General features: G+C 31.3%; 4 protein-coding genes and 1 long non-coding RNA gene across 7 annotated transcripts; 2 read left to right on the top strand and 3 right to left on the bottom strand.

Annotated features, from left to right (window-relative positions):
• Positions 1 to 2,936: 2,936 nt before the first annotated feature.
• LOC107908606 (uncharacterized) lies at positions 2,937 to 3,620 on the bottom strand. Its single transcript, XM_016835825.2, has one exon. It carries the CDS (start codon positions 3,618 to 3,620, stop codon positions 2,937 to 2,939), a length of 684 nt encoding a protein of 227 aa, XP_016691314.2.
• Positions 3,621 to 4,566: 946 nt separating this feature from the next.
• On the top strand, positions 4,567 to 8,812 carry LOC107917120 (DEAD-box ATP-dependent RNA helicase 24). Of its 3 annotated transcripts, none has more exons than XR_001689713.2 (6): positions 4,567 to 5,273; positions 5,782 to 7,010; positions 7,278 to 7,317; positions 7,511 to 7,904; positions 8,014 to 8,159; positions 8,327 to 8,812. XR_001689713.2 is itself a non-coding variant. In XM_016846505.2 (5 exons), the coding sequence occupies exons 1-5, from the start codon at positions 4,661 to 4,663 to the stop codon at positions 8,063 to 8,065; spliced, it is 2,328 nt and encodes a 775-aa protein (XP_016701994.2). In that variant the 5' UTR covers positions 4,567 to 4,660; the 3' UTR covers positions 8,066 to 8,269. The 3 variants fall into 3 exon arrangements, 1 of the variants encoding a protein (XP_016701994.2); XR_001689711.2 differs by having other exon boundaries at positions 8,348 to 8,812; XM_016846505.2 differs by lacking the exon at positions 8,327 to 8,812 and having other exon boundaries at positions 8,014 to 8,269.
• Positions 8,813 to 9,741: 929 nt separating this feature from the next.
• Positions 9,742 to 11,036, top strand: LOC107917135 (uncharacterized). Its single transcript, XM_016846524.2, has one exon. The coding sequence runs from the start codon at positions 9,947 to 9,949 to the stop codon at positions 10,814 to 10,816; it is 870 nt and encodes a 289-aa protein (XP_016702013.1). The 5' UTR covers positions 9,742 to 9,946; the 3' UTR covers positions 10,817 to 11,036.
• Positions 11,037 to 14,750: 3,714 nt separating this feature from the next.
• Positions 14,751 to 15,847, bottom strand: LOC107919039 (bZIP transcription factor 53). The gene has a single exon (XM_016848574.2). The coding sequence runs from the start codon at positions 15,400 to 15,402 to the stop codon at positions 14,974 to 14,976; it is 429 nt and encodes a 142-aa protein (XP_016704063.1). The 5' UTR covers positions 15,403 to 15,847; the 3' UTR covers positions 14,751 to 14,973.
• A 3,201-nt stretch (positions 15,848 to 19,048) lies between these two features.
• Positions 19,049 to 20,502, bottom strand: LOC107919050 (uncharacterized). The gene is made up of 2 exons (XR_001690350.2): positions 20,190 to 20,502; positions 19,049 to 19,337 (listed from the first exon to the last, which is right to left on the bottom strand). It is a non-coding gene; the product is annotated as an uncharacterized lncRNA (long non-coding RNA).
• Between the last annotated feature and the right edge of the window lie 56 nt (positions 20,503 to 20,558).

Below are 20,558 nucleotides of genomic sequence, written 5' to 3' on the forward strand. Positions count from 1 at the left end.
TTTAAGTGTAAATCTACATGTAAGAGAAATTCTCCAAGTGTGAATCTCTATGCATGAGCTTTCTCAAATTAATTCGCCGTAAGTGAATCTGCAATGACAACGAATGCTAAGGTAATTTGCATATGTTCTACTGGAAAAAAAGGTAACATTCCATCTTGCAGGAAATCAGTACAAATGGGTAAATAAAAATCAATCCGTATTGTAGCCTATAGCACGACCGATAGAAATGGTGAATTGTTTCGATGCAGAAGGTGTATAAATTCTCATGATGAGTTAGCACAATGAAGGACAAGAGTACGTCAGGAAGATTGTGTGAACCCTACTTGTGCAAGCATTGTCAAATAGGAGACCAAACCCCTGAAGTTCTTACTTATAATTCATAAATGGTATATTATATTGGAAACTCATTGGGTCCATTTGAACTTACTTAGTTTTGTTATGTTTTCCAGTTATGATGTTTTATATAAGGAGCTGAAGAGGGATCAAGCCAAAATTCGTTCAAGCTCAAACGAACCTATGTTCTTAATGTGTAACATGCATATAGTGGGGCGACCTAGAGCTTGAACCTCAAGGTCTGAATCTTTGTAACAATGTTTGAACTTGATATATTATATATTCCTTGGCGAGTAATTATTTAAATGCAGCAAAACCATTATTGTTAATATTTTCATAAGTTCATGTTAGTAGCTTAAGCTAAGAATTTGTAAGTGTAGCATTTTAATTTGGCAGACCAACCAAATTAAACATGTTAAGTTTTTACTGATGATAGGTGAACTAAGTCATGTATGATTAAGGAAGCATATTTGGTTGATTTAGTTATGTTAGTTTTTAAAAGTTTGTTAAAATTTGTTCATAGTTTATTTCAGTGTTGATGTGACACTTTGTATCTAGACCTATTGATCAGGTCGGGTATAGAGTGTTACAATTGTTATCTTGGATTTTTTTGTGTTTCTACTTTGATATATTTCTAATCAAATTTAGATGATAGGATTTTTTTAGCATTTAAGGTGAAAGGGTTACAAAGAAAGACAAAATTGAAAAAAAGGACCAAATTATACAATGTATAAACATTGAGGTTAATTTTTTTAGAATCGGTACTAAAAATGTATAAACATTGAGGTTAATTTTTTTAGAATCGGTACTAAATTGACATCGTGTATAAATGTTGAAGGTTAAAGTTACTATTATGTCAATTTTAGAAGTTGTCGCGTCATCTTCCTATTAGCCATTGACCAAAAAGAAAAAAAATTAAATAGTCAGGTGATCCAAAAAGAAACTTACCAATACTCCGGTGACTACAAGTGTAGTTTACCATTAATTTTAACTATCCAAACAAAGTAATGTATAATGATTTATTTTCCTTAACTTTCCTTTATTTAATTTCTTTTCCTTTATTCTTCCCCTTTACTACTTTTAATAATATCAGTCCTTGTATTATGTATATATTGCATATTTAGTTTTTGTACTCTAATCTGATCATTTTAGTCCATGTACTTTTTCAAAATTTAAAATTCTAGTCTTGATCCAAACGTAGCCAATCTTATGTAGCAAACATATTATCATATGTGTAATGCCATGTTAGTTCACTATTTCTACATAATACTCAGAAAAAAATCACGCCATTTTAGTTTATGGATTTAACGACAACTGGATTGAAATTTCAAATTTTGAAAAAGTATAAGATTAAAAATGATCAAATTGGAAAATAAGGAACAAATCCACAACTTACACATTGTACAAGACTAATAGCAAAATTTGACCAAATGGCTTTAACTTCTATTATTTGGGTTTGACTCTAATTTTAAAATTCAAAAAATATAAATACTAAAATTAACCAAATTAGATTACATGAATTAAATCCATAGTTTACATAAATAATAGGGACTAATAGCAAAATTTCACTTTTTGTCTTCCTAAGAGCCTTTATATATACATAAAATTAAATTTTCGAACAAAATATTTTATTAATTATGTAAATGTATAGTAGATACAAATCGATTTTTATATAGATGAATTCAAATATAAAATCGAATCATTATTGCAAACTTATAAAATATGAAATTAATTAAGATATGAAATGAATACATAAAAAAAATTAAAATAAAACGTGATATAACATTGAATTTTTGAAATTTTATATAAACAAATGGGTCACTCTAAATAAGGGTTATTCCTATTTTGGTCACCGTCGTTAAAAGAAATTAGTCAGTTAACATTTAATGGTAGAGTGACCAATTTGATTAATTTCTCTAATGGTGATGTCCAAATTAAGAAAAAAATTCTGAAATGACTTAAATAAGAATGACTCCTATTTAAGGTAATTAATTAGTAATTTACCATAAACAAATTATCAATGTCTAAAAATTATATATAAATTTATAATAAGTCAAAAGCAAACAAAAAATTTAATACGTCACAAACACACAAAGTTCTATCTAAATTTGAATCATTATGAAAAATATATTATGAATTGAGATACAAAACTATTGAAAATATAATAAGTTTTGATCATATCTACTATTTTTAATACAATGCTTAGAACTACGCATAATCCCTCTCCAACCCGTAAATAAAAGAATGCACTTCAATGCACTCGAATCCACGTTCTCCTACATTAATAACAATGCTCACGCCAACCTAATCTATAAAAATTTAAATGTTAGTATTTAATAGAAAATGGTTTTAAAAAAATCTCAATATTCCTTATTGCAAAGAAGAAAACACAATGGCCCATTGGAAAATTAACATTAAAATGAAAAATGAAAAATGAAAAACAACCCTTCAAAGAAATTGTAAATAAGATGAAGGGTTAGCAATCAATAATAATGAAGGAACCATTAGAGGCTTTTAAAATGAGAGGATATAAATACATAATATCCTCTACTAAGGGCTACAAATCAACTAATAACTTCAAGGCTTAATCTCCTTTCTTTACTCTAAAAGTGGACCTTATCGACACCAATGGCTAAAGTATTGCTAATCATCTTTCGTATCGCTGAATCCATTTGTATATTCGGCGATTTGATGTTGGCTTCTAGAAATGCATCCTCACAAGTTTGTACATTCTCGATATTGGAGCTTAATTCCATGCTTACTTGGTAAACGTCATGCAAAGAGAGAGCATCAAGGACTCTCTTATCGCTATCGAGGATGGATTTGTAGCTATCCAAGCATGTTTCAAGGCAAGAAGCAGTCATTTTTTGGGTCGAGTGATCTTGCATAAGTTTCGTAGCCTTGTCTATGGCTTCCTTAACCTTGTTATCCATTGCTTGAATCTCAAGTTTGAGGACAGATACGGGTTCTGCAACAAATTTACTATGACCTAGGAATGGAACAATATTTGATATACACTCTTCAGGATGGTCAGTGTCTTTACAGATTTGCTGAAGCCCAGGGTCAACGTTATTGGTAGGTAATGTAGGTAATTTATTAAATGTTTGGTCCATTCGAGTTCCTGAAGATTTGGAAAAATGAACATTAAATGCTGCAGATGGAGCTGAAGATGATGAGTGAGAAAAAGAGTAATGATAGGAATAAGATGGAGGGGTAGAGGTAGAAGTAGAGAAGGAGAAGAGACAGGAAAGGGAGACGAGGGCCAAGATTAAATGGTTCATCCCCATGGTCTCTTCAGTTGGATAATAGAAGAATAAGAGGAAAAGCTTGATTGTGTTGGGGAATGGCAAATAGCCACAAATTTAAAGCATTTTAAGGCAATGATTGTGCATGGAAATAGCAACTCAAAGAGAGATGTGCCACACAATCTAATATTAAGATAATTGGTTCTCCTTTTATTATAATTGCTTACATTTCGATACTCACTTTAGAGGAGTGTATACAGTGAATTTTTTATCAATTGCCATATTACATGTAATTTTGTAATAAACAATATTTTAGTGGTAAAAATACTATGGAGTCCCTTATATTAGGGTTTAGATTATATTTTGCTTGTTCTACTGAAAAATAAGTAAATTAGTTCATATACGTTAGATTAATAAGTAAATTAACCCTTCTATTAAAAATTGGTTCATGCATGTCAGCATGAGGTATATCTGGCACATCATATGTATGCGTCGAATTATTTGTTAGTCAGTTTTTTACATTAAAATATGGATGAAATTTTTAATAGAAACGACTGGTTTGTTATTTGATCTAACATACATAGACTAATTTATCCATTTTTTAGCGAAAGGGGAAAAAATACAATCTAACTCCTAATATAAGGACCTCTATAATACTTTTACCGCATAATTCGATTGTAATGTCATAAAAGATGTTAACTATTAATTATGTACTATGTATATAAATTGTAGATATTAATGTTGTATTATGGGTATGCGTATGTTGTAGAAATTATATTTATTCTTCAATTTAATTATTTTTTAATCTTTATATTATTTTTCGAATTTTCACTACTAAGGACAAAAATTTTAAAAATAGTAAATACAGGATTAAAATGATCAAATTAGAACAATATGGACTAAATTCGTAAATTATAGATAATACAGGGAGTGATATCGGCATTTGACAAAAACAATAATAATTGAATCTTCGTTATCTCAGTAGCGTTCACCGTTTGCATTTCAAACCCTATAAAGAGAAAAAGGAAATCCCCAAAACCCCTACGAAAATTGGGTTTTGGTAAAAGAAAGAAGAATCAGACATGTCGAAACGCAAATTCGGATTCGAAGGGTTTGGGATTAACCGTCAATCAACCTACAACTTCGAGCGATCCCAAGCTCCTCAACGTCTATACGTCCCTCCTTCCTCTCGTCATTCCCACGACAACTACGACGATAACGACCTTGACGACATCGATTATGCCGATAACAATGATACTTCCAACGACGCCGACACCAATGGCCCCACCAGCAATGGCAACGGAGGGGAAGATGACGAAATCGACCCTCTCGACGCCTTCATGCAAGGTATTGAGGAGGATTTGAAAGCGAAGCCGCCTCCGAAGCCCAAGGAGAAAGCGGAGAGGTATAAAGAGGATGAAGATGAGGATGATCCAGTGGAGAGTTTTTTGAGGTCGAAGAAGGATGTTGGGCTGACCTTGGCGGCGGATGCTTTGCGTGCTGGGTATGATTCTGATGAGGAGGTTTATGCCGCTGCCAAGGCTGTAGATGCGGGTTTGTTGGAGTATGATTCTGATGATAATCCCGTGGTTGTAGACAAGAAGAAGATTGAGCCGATTCCGGCCCTTGATCACAGTTCCATTGAGTATGAGCCGTTTAATAAAGATTTTTATGAGGAGAAGGCTTCAATTTCAGGTAACTGATATTCGCAGATTATCTGATAATTATGAGTTTAAGATGTTCAGAACTAGAAGAAAAGAACATATATATTGGTAGTACTATTCTGTTATTAATGATATTATGTGGATCAAATATTAGTTGGATAATTATAATTACTTGGTTGATTGCAACGTAAAGCTTATTTCACAATGGACAAGGATTTATACTTATCCGAATGCAGCTTAATTTACTTGATTATCTTCTGGATGATACTAGCATAATTTATAAAGTTCGAATAGAGTATGAAATGTAAATATTATTTAGAACTTAGAGGCATAAGTGATTTATAGTATTTCTTTTAGGTTAGCCAGAGGTCCTAGGTGATTATTGGCATTTATTTGAAATCATATACATCATGACTCTGTTAGTCATTATTGCTTATAAATTTATAATGTGGCACTTTTTTCATAATATAAGGATCATATTCTTCATTGAGGTTGCTCTGAACCTAAACTCCTTTTTCTTCAAAAAATTCCATTTCCAGGAATGAGTGAGCAGGAAGTTGCTGAATACCGAAAGAGTTTGGCTATCCGTGTTTCTGGTTTTGATGTCCCTAGACCTGTAAAGACATTTGAAGACTGTGGTTTTGCACCAGAGTTAATGCGTGCTATTGCAAAACAAGGGTATGAAAAGCCAACAACTATTCAGTGCCAAGCCTTACCTATTGTCCTCTCTGGGAGGGATGTTATTGGTATAGCAAAAACTGGTTCTGGTAAAACTGCTTCTTTTGTGCTTCCTATGATTGTACACATTATGGATCAGCCTGAACTTCAGAAGGAGGAGGGTCCAATTGGACTGATATGTGCACCTACCCGAGAACTAGCACACCAAATCTTCTTGGAAGCAAAGAAATTTGCAAAAGCCTATGGTATACGTGCCTCTGCTGTGTATGGTGGAATGTCCAAACTTGATCAGTTCAAGGAACTTAAGGCAGGATGTGAGATAGTCGTTGCTACACCTGGTCGATTGATAGACATGCTAAAAATGAAAGCACTGACAATGACAAGAGCAACTTATTTGGTACTTGATGAGGCTGATCGAATGTTTGACCTTGGGTTTGAACCTCAAATAAGGTCCATTGTTGGCCAAATCAGACCTGACCGACAGACATTACTATTTTCAGCAACAATGCCCCGCAAAGTTGAAAAGTTAGCAAGGGAAATTCTCAGTGACCCAGTCAGAGTCACGGTTGGAGAAGTGGGAACAGCTAACGAGGATATTACTCAGCATGTTCATGTAATTCCTTCTGACTCTGAGAAGTTACCCTGGCTTCTTGAGAAGCTACCTGGAATGATTGATGAGGGTGATGTTTTGGTGTTTGCTTCCAAGAAAGCTACTGTTGATGAGATTGAGTCTCAGCTCTCTGGTAAGGGTTTTAAGGTTGCTGCCCTTCATGGTGATAAAGATCAGGCTTCTCGAATGGAAATTCTACAAAAGTTTAAATCTGGCATCTACCATGTTCTCATCGCAACTGATGTTGCTGCTCGTGGTCTTGACATCAAGTCAATTAAGTCAGTTGTGAACTATGATATTGCAAAGGACATGGACATGCATGTGCACCGTATTGGTAGAACAGGTCGTGCTGGTGACAAAGATGGCATTGCGTATACTCTGATAACTCAAAAGGAGGCTCGGTTTGCTGGTGAATTGGTAAATAGTTTAATTGCTGCTGGGCAGAATGTTTCCATGGAACTGATGGATCTTGCTATGAAGGTAACTTAGTTGCTTGTTGCTTCAACTAATATTTATTTTGTAGTCAATGGCATTCACTGAAGTTCTTAGAAAGTGATGGATACCATCCTTTTTTCACTTCGACTTTGGTGGTCTTCTGTATTGCTTTCCAGTTTCCTGAAACAATGCTATGACTGGTGGCACTATCCTATAAAGTTACCTAGTTCTTCATTCTTGATATCTGTAGATTTCGGATTTGATGTATGTGTATGATAATTTTGTCCCGATACTTGCCTTGTCTATTAACAGGATGGGAGATTTAGGTCCAAGCGTAATGCAAGAAAAGGAGGTATGGTTCTCTTTGACATACCATTGTAGTTATTACACATGCAATTGTTTTATCTTTTGTGAAGAACAAAAATGCAAGGCAGCTGAAGAAATGTTGATCACCATTTCTTTATGTGTATGATCATTTGTATTTTTGTGAAGAACAAAATTGCAAGTGCATTGAACTCTGAAGTGATGTGTGCTATAACATGCAGGTGGGAAGAAAGGCAGAGGAAGGGGCGGCGGTGGGAGTGGTCGAGGTGTGCGTGGAGTTGATTTTGGTCTGGGTATTGGATACAATCCAGAATCCAGTAATGCTTCATCTCAGGCTGTTCAAAGTCGAAATGCTGCCGTAAATTCTCTCAAAACTGGCATGATGGCACAAATGAAGAGCAACTTTGTTGCTGCTTCATCAAACTCTCAAAGTCAAGGTTTCAATAACAGTTCAAGTATCAGGAGACCAACTCTGTCTGGATTTGTATCTGGCGGTACCATTGGTGGAGATATAAATAGGTCTCAGATGACCACTTCATTCAACACTGCTCCTACATCAGGATTGAACACTTCACAAAATACTGGACAAAACGCTACCCAGAGTAGCTCAGAGAGGTCTCTTTTTTTTCAACTGAAATTTCATGATGGCATTCTGCAATGCTTTTCTTGTTTTTTCAAGAAAACTTCTATGCTGATTACACTCGTACTTGCTCTTTTTTGACAGTTCTAGAGATAGACCAAGAGAAAGGCGAAGGCCCTCTGGGTGGGACCGTTAGTTTCCACATGTTGATCGATGATGCTGTTTACATAAACGGGAAATTTTGTCTGTTCAATATTGAATGAACCTTATCTGTATCATTATCATGCTTAGTAAGTCTTCTTTCTTCTTTTTGTTCAATTATAGGTCCCGTCTGTTTTTCATATTTTGGTTCTAGAATTTTATTTTCTGCATATTTATATATTCTCCAACTTTCCCTCCCCATCTGTTATTATTCGAGTACCTTTAGTTAGTTGATAATAATTTCAAGTAATTCCAGTGTAATCTTTTGGAAGAATAGGTCCGCTGTCATCTTTCAATGGCACTAAAATGCGTAGCCATTCCTTCTTTCTTATTGGACCCCTCTACCACAAAATCTGTCGCCTTTTGCCTTGAACTTGCATTGTTGACGACAATGTCATTCTTGATAGCAAACACAGAGTTATTGATGCTATCTCCATGGGCGATGCTAATCAGCTGAGCGTAGAAAGATGCGTTCAAAGAAGCCGACATTAAATGGCGAATACTAGAGATGGATTCATTGCTTAGCAAGATGATGACTAAGAGCTTGACCATTGGTGTCGACATGGTCCGCTCTTAGAGGAAGAAATGATTTAGAAAAATAACAAAGGACATTAACCCAAAAAAGTAATGCAATTTTTGCTTAATCCCATAGATTTAGGGTTAAATTTTCTTGTTATTGCTATTGTTCTTTTTATACCTAGCCGCTTCTTTTAACATAATTGGATCAAAGCCTTTAGTTTAATTTATAAATCATATTATAATGGTCCCAATCTTCATTCCTTGTTGAATCAATTTAATATTTGGGACCTAATTAACTAGCTATAATTATATCTAAATATATATATATTGTAGTTCCAAGGTAACGAAATTTCAAGCAGTGGTAGCAGAGATGTATCAATCGGATTAGGTACGTAAAACAAAGTGCTTAACTACTCATTAAGTTAAATTAACTTAAGCTTTGTCCTCTCTATTTCTAGTTATAAATCGGACCTTCATCTCTTTTAGTTGACTTTGCCTTTCCCTACACCCAAAGTGAGAAAAGGCTTAGGTAATTAGTACAGGTAACAATAATTAATATTAAATGTTGGGTGTTTATTAGGTATATATTAAATTAAATAATAATTGGAATCGAGGGGAATGATACTTTTTTATTAAAATCGGAATCAAACAGATAACTCAAAATTTCACGCACCTTAATTTGATAAGATTTGGATAATGTCTAATTCTGCTTTCAGTCCCCATACATTTTATTTAGTCTTTTTTAATTTCGAATTTAGTCTTTCTATACTTTTGATTTAGCAATTGAAATCCAATTGTTAAAAGGAAATTTGTTGATTTCCATTACGCGACATTTTAAAATTAAAATATATATATATATTCATTTGATTAATTTAAAATAGAATGGGAACCATGTAAGTAAAAAAAAAATCCACTTTCACTTAATTAAAACAGTCCTGAAAAATTTTACAACCCCAAATTTAGAAAAAGAAAATATTATAACCCTGGATTCAACATTTTTATTTGGTTATAATATTAATGGAATTACTTTAATAGAAAAACTAAATTTCAAATGTGTGTGGAGTATAGGGATTGAGAGCTAATTAGACCTTAGGATAATATTTCAAATATACACATATATATTTAGTGTTTGGTGATTAAATAAAATGCATAAATTTAGATGGAATAAGATACCATGTCTTTATGTCAACTAATTCAAGCTATGGACGTGGCAACCGACTTAATCTTTCTTTTTATTCAAAAACCCCTACAAATTAATCTAATTTATATATAATGTTCCTCATCACACAAACAAGAGAGTTTTTAGTGATCTTTCCATTTTTTCTTTATTCCTTTGTTCATCGGAGTGAAGAAAACAATGGGGTGGTGGGATAATTCATATCACGAAGCTAAGAAACTCCTCATTTCACCCACCATGAAACAACCCTTTCACTTGCTAGCAACCCTCCTCCTCAGCCTATGGCTTCCCCTTGCTTTCCTCCTCGTCGCCAGGCTATCTTATGTTAACTACACCTTAAACGCCACCGTGTTAGACCCTTCTTCTACACCTTCCCCACCATCGTTCCTTTTCTCTTTCTACTTGTACACCAATCCAGCTCTTCTTTATTTCCTCGTTGCAGCTATTAGCATCGTGGCTCTGGTTCATGGTTTGACTGGGAAAGTCAGCTTCGTAACTGAGTCACCGAGTTCTTTTCATCGACCCCATTTGCATATTGCATGGATTATTTTATGTATAGTGCAAGTTTGCGTTGGGTTGGGGATTGAAGGAAGCGTAGCGGTAGGTATCAACGGTGCTGGGTTTGGGGTTCGAAGGAGTGTTTTAAGTAGATTAATATTCTTCTTGGGTTTGCATGAGGTGATGCTTGTTTGGTTCCGAACGGTGGTAAAACCGGTGGTGGATGATTCTATCTTTGGTGTCGTTAGTGAAGAGAAATGGGTTCATAGGGCTGCTATTGCTTTGAGCGTTGGCACCCTATGGTGGTGGAAACTTAGGGATGAAGTGGAGTCATTAGTGGTGGTTGCAGAAGCGAAGAAGGAGCTGTCAATGGAGATTGAAATGGCTGATTTTCTTGGTTGGTGGCTATATTACTTGACTGTCACAATTGGTATGGTTAGAATTGTTAAAGCACTTCTTTGGGTTGGTTTTGCGTTGCTTTGTAGAGGTGTAAGAAGGAACATCGATGACGAGATCATCGCCATGGAAGAGGAAGATCAAGACAAGGTATAAACATAAAACTCGAGATGAGAGATTTGAATTAAATTTGTTAAATTTCTTTTTCTTAAAAGGATAAATCAATTGAATTAAGACAAAGATGTAAAGTTGAAGCTGTCTTGATTCTTTTTTTATTTTCTTTTTCCCACCAAATGTGGGTTTGTTTATTGTTGTTGGGTCAATGGTGACTTTCCTTTAATGTGAAAAAGAAAAATACAAATTTTATAATCCTTAATTGCAATATGTATACTTGTAAAATATACAAATTTTATAATCCTTAATTGCAATATGTATACTTGTAAAATATTGTGAATTGAGTCTTATCTCGATTGGCATGAATATTAAGACGTGGGTTTAAGTGCGCTGAAGCGCATTATCCTCCTATTTATGGGTTGAAAAAGGGCTATAGGTAGCTCTAAATATTGTGTAAAAAATATAATCGAAACTTATAATGAGATTATTCAAAAACTAAAACAAATATAAATTATTCAAGTCTATTATTATGTATATTAACCTCGTCCCAGTAAAACTAATCTCATATTGTAAATAAAGATAATATCATCTTAACATACATTACATGTAGATGGAGACTATAAATACCTTACCACGAGATAAAACTGAAATAATTTATACTTGGTACATGATATAACTTTACAAAGATAAAAGATCATTTTTAATAAATAAATAAAAAAACTTGCAATAATGTGATATAAAATATATTTATAATTTGTCAATATATTTAACTCAAACACAATAAAATTCAACTAGACTCATATTAAGCATTTAATCTAAAATCAATTGATAAAAAAATGAAAAGATTTGATTTGTACATAAGAATAAAGAAATTCAAATTTTAATAAAAATTTTCGCCCTTAAAACATGAAGAAGCCTATCATATTACAACTTTTAAGAAGTACTGAGTATTATAATAAAACATCACTCTGAAGTCTGATACCATGTTAAACATCGACATTAAAATTTAAACGATAACTTTAGATCCGATCGAGTTCATCTTTAATCATAGGCTTAATACATCATTTAATCTCTAAAATTTATTATTTTTCTATTTTGGTCCTTCAAATTTTATTTTTATCTCGGATCAATACCTAACGTTATTAACCATTCTGGATTAAGTCCTTATTGGTGTTAACATCATATTTCAGTGTGAGATCTAGCTTTGGATAACTTCCAATAACCTATAAATATTTTTAAATGTGATGAAGGTTTTTTAATTGGGGTTGGTGTTTATATTTAATTATAAAAATATTTTTTAAGAAGAAGTTGCAAGTAGAGACATGGAAGATGGAAAAAATATTATATTACATAAATAGATTGAAGTGAGAATATATTCGGATCGAAGATAAGTCAAAATTATTTAAAAACTCAGAAAATTATGAGAATATATAGATATTAATATAAAATTAAAACTACCTAAGATCGATTTTGAGTAAAAGAAAAGGAAAAGGAAAGATAGCTATATTGATATAATTAAGTTTAGAGGTCTCATTTTAAAAAAATAAAAATAAAAATTAAACTTAAGTATGCCCTGCATAAATTACCTACTTTATTATTCAAAAAATATATTTTTTTATTTTTTTATTACCTTTAAACAATAAAATAAAATTATCTAGGTTTGTTCATGGGTTAAGCTATCCGTCCAGGTCCGAAGGCTCACTCAAAATTTGAGAGATTTTGGGTAAAAATAATAAGCTTTGAAAATGGGCTTGAACAAAAAAATAAGCCCATTTAAAATATGGGTCAGGCACGAGCCCGACTTAACCCATTTTTAAGTTTATAATACTTTATATTGTGTTATTTTAATATATTATGTAATTTAGAATACATTAAAAAAACCTATATTAAATATATCATACTAGTCTAATCTAAACATTAAAATAATGTGAAGATGACTATACAAAATTTCAATAAATAAAAAAGGTATAAAATTATTAAATGTTAAAATAATATAATATAAATATTTTAAAAATTAAAAAATAATATGGGTGGGTCTAAAATAAGTTTAGGTAAGTCTTTTGCAAATACGAACTCGAGCAAGCATAAAGCATGTTAATATCAAGCTTAAGTCTAGCCCGAACCAGGCCCATGAGCACCTTTACTTGAGGTTGGAAAATATAAATCCAAATATGACCTAAAACGGTTTAGATTGCTTGACTTATGAATACTTTTAATCAAGTTTGACATTTATTCATTCAAAAAATAGATAGTTAAGGAGCAACCCAAGAATATAGATTAAATTTGATTATGTATGTAATGTGATATATAAATTTGAGTTTGAAATAATTATATAAATGAAATTTTATTTTTGATTCGGTTTTCTTATCACTACTATTGTTATCAACAAGATACTATTTTACGATTACTTATTATGTATAAATAATTACATTTAAAAAATATATAAAAATAGTGGTATTTTCTTTTTAAAAATATATATAATTTTAAGTTAAATAAAGTTTTAGGTGTATAATTAAATTAAAATAAAAATTGCATACGTATAATTACAAATTTCATATAAAATCAATGTTTATAAGATTCATGCGTGAATAAATAAGTTTCAAGTGGACAAATACAACCAGGCCTGGCCCTAGGGTCGTCTAGAGGTGCGGCCACCCAAGCCCAAGTCCCAAGGTTAAAAGGGGTCCAAAATTTTTTTTACCGACTTTTAAGAGACTTAAAAGAATTTTTCTCTAACTTTTAAAGAACTTAAAATCTCATTTTATTATTTTACCTAAGACCTCAAAAATATTAAAAACTGGTCTGAATATAGCAAGTATCTAAGAATGTGGAATGAATATTTCTATGATCATAGAAAATCAATGGTTCTTCCGCAGATGGAAGCAGTGAAGGTAGTGTGCAGAAATCTTGTCCACTGAAAAAGGCAACACTGTTTTCAAAACTGGTGGGTCGAACCCAATCCTGAACGTAAGCTTCAGCAACACAATGGACATGCGATACAGGGACATCAACTGCCTGCCAACAGAACTTGTTTCCATCAAACCAAAAAGACCACAATATGGCAAGCAGTCGGGTAGTCTTAGTAACATCAGCATCGTGCAAACGATTAACAATAAACGGCTGGACTGAATCATAATCGACATTCACTTGTGCTGCTGCCATGCCTCCTTCGCTCGCGGACAGTGAAGTAAAACACGATCTATATTCTCTGCTAACCGGCCTTTGCATGGCACGTAATTGTGCAGCACCCTCTCCAAATAAAAATCCTGATTTTAGGAGGCATAACCCTGATTTGCTGGCAAAAATATTGTTTTTTAAACTTTTTGAATTTTTATAATTTTTCATATTACTTTTATAATATAGAATTATAAAGATTTGTCTTTTCTTTTTTTTTTTTGCATTTTTATCATATTTTGTTCATATGTATATTGTTATTTTTAATATTGTATTTAAAATAATTTTATGGTTATACAAATTTTAATACATTAATTTTAAAATATTCATATAATTGGTTTTCCAAACACACTACTGTTAACTGCATCAAATATCCCGAAAATATGATTTTCATTTTGAATTGAAAATATTTTAATTACATTGGTTTAATGTTATATTAATAAATTTTGTTAAAATCCTATTAACTATTAAATGAGACATAAGATTTTATATGACTAATTTAAAATAAAATTTTAAAAAATAAATATTATAAAAAAAATAGATATTATAAAAATATTGATTTTGAGGTTTTCGAGAATTTAAAAAACCTCTCACTCTCTCTCTATTTTAATGTATTTTTAGTATTTAGTTTTAAATGTTCTACGACAACATTTTATCTTCTTTTTTTAAAAATTTTATTTAAAATTAATAATTTTAATAATAAAATAATTTAATTGGCATAATATCGATAATTTTAGAATATAATGAGAATAATTTAAAGTTTAGGGACTAATTTAAAATTAAGATTATAGTTTGAGATGTCTGAAGCAATTAATCCAAATTCAATAAGTAATCACAAAGAAAATACGAATAGAGACCAATACTATTGCATACATTGAAAGCAAAATTTCCATAAAAAAACCCAAAAAGCAGACTAAATCCAAAATTCAATGAAGCTCATCATTAAACAGTAACACAAGGAAGAAGAAGATAATGGTATCGAACACTCACGAGCACAAGCCGACTCCAAAAAGTTCAAGCATATATCATCGGCTAACACCATGATTAGCTTCGGGAACTGCCACCACCAACGGCTTCAACAAAGGATCATCTTGGATTTCCGGTATTTCAACCGCATACCCATTTACTTCTTCCACAATGTGCAGCACGGAGTTCAGTGACCGCAATCTCTCCGTTAATCCCATAACTTCAGCTCTCAACAGGTTATTGGCAGATTCCATCTCGATGTAGCGTTGGGTCGAGGCGTTGATCTCTTTAGATAGCCGGCTATTCTCTTTCTGCAACAAACTCACTTCGTTACCCAAATCTTCCATCAGCTTCCGTTTCTTCATACGCGACCGCCTTGCCGACTCACGGTTCGACAGCATCCTCTTCCTTTTCCTCTCGTCGATGTTTGCATTCCTCGGGTCGGACTCGGATCCGGAACTCGCTGGCCTTTGCACAGAAGCAGCCATCACAGAAAAAAAAAACTGGGTTTCTAACTAATTTGTTGTTTTTAAAACCAGGAGATTTTAACAAGAATTAATAAAACAAATTCTGAAAACGAAGAAAGGGTCTGATCTAGTTCATGAGAAAACATAGAACCAATAAAGGAAAACGACTGAAAAAGAGTGAAGAGCACGGATTCGAGGCATGAGGACTGATCTCATAGAAAATCTAATATCATCGGGTACCAAAATCAACAACAAAGAAACCTAAAATACCCAAGATTTAAAACCAGTTCTATAGATAAAGAAAATAAACTTGGCTGGTCGAATAGAGGACCAAATGCAAATCGAGAAAAAGGGTTTGATTGGTGAAGAAAATGAGAATGGAGGGTTTATTATTTAAGGATCTTTAGCAGTGGTTAACTATGGAAAGAAAGAAGTAGTAGGGGTGTCACCATGGCGTATAAGGTAAGGCCAGATAGTCAACACTTGGTCAGGTTCTATGCATAATGTTACGTGGAAAATTTATTTTAAAATATATATGAGTACTTTGTTTTTAGAAGAAAAAAAAAGTGATTTAAAAAAAAAGTAATTCTCTTAAATATATAATTGGAAACTTAGTTGGACTCTTTTAAATTCCTTTGTAATTCTTTTAACTAATTAGAGTAAATATATAATTAAGAATGAATGTCACTTTTTAGTCAAAATAATCATTTTTCTTTTTTTAATTAAAATAATAGGACAAAACCTAAATAACTAACACGACTAACACAATTTGAACCCAAACCACACTTGAGGCAGTAAACACCTTTAACCATTAGGCCATCACATGGGATTTTTTTTTTCTTAATATATATATATACATTACTCTTCACGATGATAATTATAATGAGAACTTTTAAAACAAGAATCATGATAATTAAAATAATCTTAGCCATTGGATTAAATTAAATGATTTTAAATGTTAGATTATGTATTTATCTTAGCTTATTAAAATAAAACTAACAACACTTAAATTTTCCCTTAATTTTTTATTTTCCTCATGTAATTAAAGTATTTGGTTTCAGATTTTTTTTTTCTTTTTGGAGAAAAAAATTTGAATAACAAGCAAGAGATTATAGTTATTAAGATAATCAATTTTGATATTAGGTAGTTATTTTTCTTGATTGAAAATATTAATTTTTATGCTTGAAATCAATTAAGAAATCCAATATTTTTAGAATGAAATGGTCGACTACTTTTTTCAATCAAGAAAAACAACTATCTAATACCGAAATTGATTAATATTAATAACCTTAATCTCTTACTTGCCAGTCCAATTTTTTTCTAAACAAAAACGTAAATACGAGAGTAAAGATTATTCAAAAATATTTCACTCTCACTTCAATTGCACGACGAAAAGAAGAAAGAAGTGAAAATTTGGGTGTTGTTGGTTTTATTTTAATAAGGTAAGATAAATACAAAAAGCTTAATAGAATATTTGGTACCTCAACTTGACACATTTTCTTAATTTGGTACCTAAAGTTTTTTTGTCCAATTTGGGACCTCAACTTGACACGTTTTCTTAATTTGGTACCTAAAGCTTAATAGACATTTTTTCCTAATTTGGTACCTAAACTTGACACTTTTTCTTAAGTTGATACTTAATCTTTTTTGGGGTCCAAATTGGTACCTGAATTTGACTTTTTTTTCCTAATTTGGTACCTAATCTTTTTTTGTTCGATTTGGTACTCAAACTTGTCAAACGTTTACAAATCACTCCAATTTACTAAAAATGTTTTTTTTACGATGTAGCAAAAATAATCAATGTATGACTGACATGTGACAGATGATATGACCTTTTCTGTATTTTATATGTTCAATTATTTTTAGTTCTAATTAATTAATTAATTTCTTTTAATTTGGGTTTTAAAAACTCTCTTTTTTTCCTTATTTAATATTAATTCATTAAGCATAGCTCAGATCCTATTTTTTTAACATGAATTTCCTCTAATACTGACAATATTTTTGTAGCGTAACAGAAAAAAATAACACCCATTAGTGTTTTGCGTAACTTGTATAACATTTAAAAAATTTAAGTACCAAATTGTACCTAAAAAATGCTTAGGTACCAAATTAGGAAAAAAAATACCAAGTTCAAGTACCAAATTGGGACCAAAAAAGTTTAGGTAAATAAATTAAGAAAAAGTGTCAAGTTCAAGTATCAAATTAGGACAAAAAAATATTAAGTACCAAATTAAAAAAAATGTCAAATTCAGATACCAAATATTATATTAAGCCAATACAAAAACTAAGGCTTAAAATCTAATAGCTAATTTTTTATTCTAATTTTAAAAATTGTCAGTATAATTACCACCTCCACACAACATTTCCTCCAAAACTGTATTCTTCCATTATGCTTTAAAAAAAGGAAGTAAGTTAAAATTAAAAGGCCAATTTCTTAAAAAAGCCTTCAACTACTTCTCTTTGTTTAAAGAAGCCTTTATAATGTTTACCCTGATTTTAATATTAAAGAAATATATTTGAATTTTAAACTCTTATCTTAATTTTCTTTTGTTGATGCAATAGAAATTACATGCACTTTAACATTAACATAAAATTTAAAAGAACAATTATAATTTCCAAAAGAGTAATTACGTGTATTATGTATATTAACATATTCAAAAATTTCAAAATATTATTTTACTTTTTATTTAATAAACTATTCTCATAAAATTTACGTAAGCACTAGAGGTAAATTAGTTTGAAAATTCAAAATATTTATCTTTTAATATTAAAATCAAGAACTTTCATAAATAAAGATTATAGGTTAGGGACTTATTTAACTACAAAAATAGTGACGATTTTATCTTTTACTTGTCTTACTACCAATTACATAAAACACACCTAATTGTATAAATTCCACAAAATACATTCCATGTTCAAACATCCTTCAATAATGGTCCAATTTCAAAAGCATGTAAAAAGTTCCAACTACCAATCAAATTAAGTCATCTCGCTATCGTTGTCATGTGTTACGATCTCAGAAATTCACATACTTTAAGGGTCTGTTTGATTGGCAGTAAAATGTTTTCTGTAAAATGATTTCTGGAAAATGTTTTACTTTTCTGTAAAATGATTTACTGGAAAATATTTTTTAGTGTTTGATTGAATCTGTGTAAAATATTTTCTGCTGTTTGACAGATTTCCTGAAAATATTTTCCGGAAAAGTTGTTTTTACATATATTAATAAATTTATATATATATTAATAAGTTTTTATATTTTAAATTATTTTTACACATATTGCAATGATTTATTTATAAATAAATTTTTTATTAATAAAAGTTTTATCTAATTAAATTCCAAATGTTCATCTATTTGTAGATTATACCGATTTGATTTTACTTCTTCATTATTAAAACATTTATTTGTATTTAAATTTTATATTAATTTGATTCTACTTTTATCCAATCTGATTCTTGTGATACATATATTTAACATGGGATTTAAATTAAAATAAAAAATACTGTAATTATTAGAAAATTTCATTTTTAAAAAAAAACTAGTATATTGTATTAACTTGTACTAAATGATATGTCAAACTTAAATTGCTACATTAATATATATTGGGTAACTAATGCAAGTGTAATATGCAATTAAAAGCTAGAGTTTAAATGTTACCAACACAAAAAATAAAGACGAGATAATAAAAATTATTGAAAAAGAAAAGCAAAACAGTAATCCATAGCACAACAAGAAACTAGTTATATTGTTGTTCTCTTTTTTCTATTCAAACCCAAAACAAAACATCAAAACCGCATTTAGTACTGCCAAAGTCTTTTATGGTTCCATCTAAGATTTGCAATAAATGAATTTGAAACTACTTAGGACCAATGTCTTTGAGAGCACAGATCTGCTCTTCCCCCATTGCAGACATAATAGACACAACCAGGTCTTTCCCCTCAGCAAAACCATCCTTGATCTGCAATCACACCAAAACACATGAATGTAAAATTATATATAACTAGCATCTTCATGATATGTAAATTGGAACCAACATTTTCATGTTTGGATATATGGACATCACATCAGGCACCAGTCGCAAGAGATATTAGTAAAATGCAACTCATATTTTCATGTTTAGAATGTGTTTGCCATGTATGTATAGACATTTGCATCAGGTACAACTTGTGTGAGTTAAGATAATGTATAACAACCCGGTAAAATTATAGCAGCACATATATAAAAGAACAATACAGTTCAGCTAGTACAACATGAGAAAAATGACTATATTTCCCTAAAAGAATATGGGGTTCAATAAGGTTCCCCGCATCATAAGGCCAGGAAATTATAGAAGAAAAAGACAGAAATCGATCAAATCTAAACCTTTCATTCACAATTTTAACTGCACTCCTCCTTCTGTAGAAGAAAGAGGCTGCAAACTTGCTCTTAGAACTTTTGACAGAGGTATTGTCCACTTAGGCTCATTGAACCTCACAATCTTGCTCTTAGAACTTTTGACAGAGTATGTTACATACATTTCAAACTGGATTATATCATTTAGGGGTTATATCATTTGGTATAATTTGTTTAATCCTTTCCTTTAAAACAATCATTAATGCATAGCCGTCTCAAAAATTGAATTGTAAGCTTTTACAAAGGCCTAAAAGCTAATCTACATCAAATTTTAACTTTTACAAGTAAATCAAAGCAAAAAAAAGAAGTCATAGCTTCTTTAAAAGTTCCAAATTTAACATCCAATTAAACAAACGCAGCAGGTCAAGATACACCGTTTACATAATAAAAACAAAACAAAAATTCAAGTATTCGTTACCTTGACTTTTTCTTTCCTTGCAGACAATCAATGACAGAAAGAGACAGTAGCTCAAGATTTGAAGCTGAAAGTTGAGGTAATGGAGAAATCAGTTGTGGAAGTACAAAAGAAAAAGAGTTTCTGGACTTTGGTCTCCTCTGCAACAATTCTTTTGGCAGCAGTAAACTTTACATATGCTGCAAGACGATTTTGAGTGATTTGCTCAGTTGAAACTTTGTTTTCAGCACAATGTGACAAGTCAACATGTATTGTTTTGCTTAGTGATAAATAATATGTTTTTTTAAGTAACATCAAGGAATGAGCATGATTTCTATATGCTAATGCCTCATATTTTGGATTATCCTAGTCTGCTGTCAGCTTGATCTTTAC

This window comes from Gossypium hirsutum, chromosome D08 (genome assembly GCF_007990345.1).
Source record: "Gossypium hirsutum isolate 1008001.06 chromosome D08, Gossypium_hirsutum_v2.1, whole genome shotgun sequence".
NCBI classification, from domain to species: domain Eukaryota; kingdom Viridiplantae; phylum Streptophyta; class Magnoliopsida; order Malvales; family Malvaceae; genus Gossypium; species Gossypium hirsutum.

Bases quoted from the DNA above. Each gene is read 5' to 3' on its own strand.
- LOC107908606 (XM_016835825.2), bottom strand. From the start codon at position 3,620: ATGGGGATGAACCATTTAATCTTGGCCCTCGTCTCCCTTTCCTGTCTC.
- LOC107917120 (XM_016846505.2), top strand. From the start codon at position 4,661: ATGTCGAAACGCAAATTCGGATTCGAAGGGTTTGGGATTAACCGTCAA. The intron at 7,011-7,277 runs GTAACTTAGTTG...GTCTATTAACAG, and splicing joins TGATGGATCTTGCTATGAAG to GATGGGAGATTTAGGTCCAA. The intron at 7,905-8,013 runs GTCTCTTTTTTT...CTTTTTTGACAG, and splicing joins ACCCAGAGTAGCTCAGAGAG to TTCTAGAGATAGACCAAGAG.
- LOC107917135 (XM_016846524.2), top strand. From the start codon at position 9,947: ATGGGGTGGTGGGATAATTCATATCACGAAGCTAAGAAACTCCTCATT.
- LOC107919039 (XM_016848574.2), bottom strand. From the start codon at position 15,402: ATGGCTGCTTCTGTGCAAAGGCCAGCGAGTTCCGGATCCGAGTCCGAC.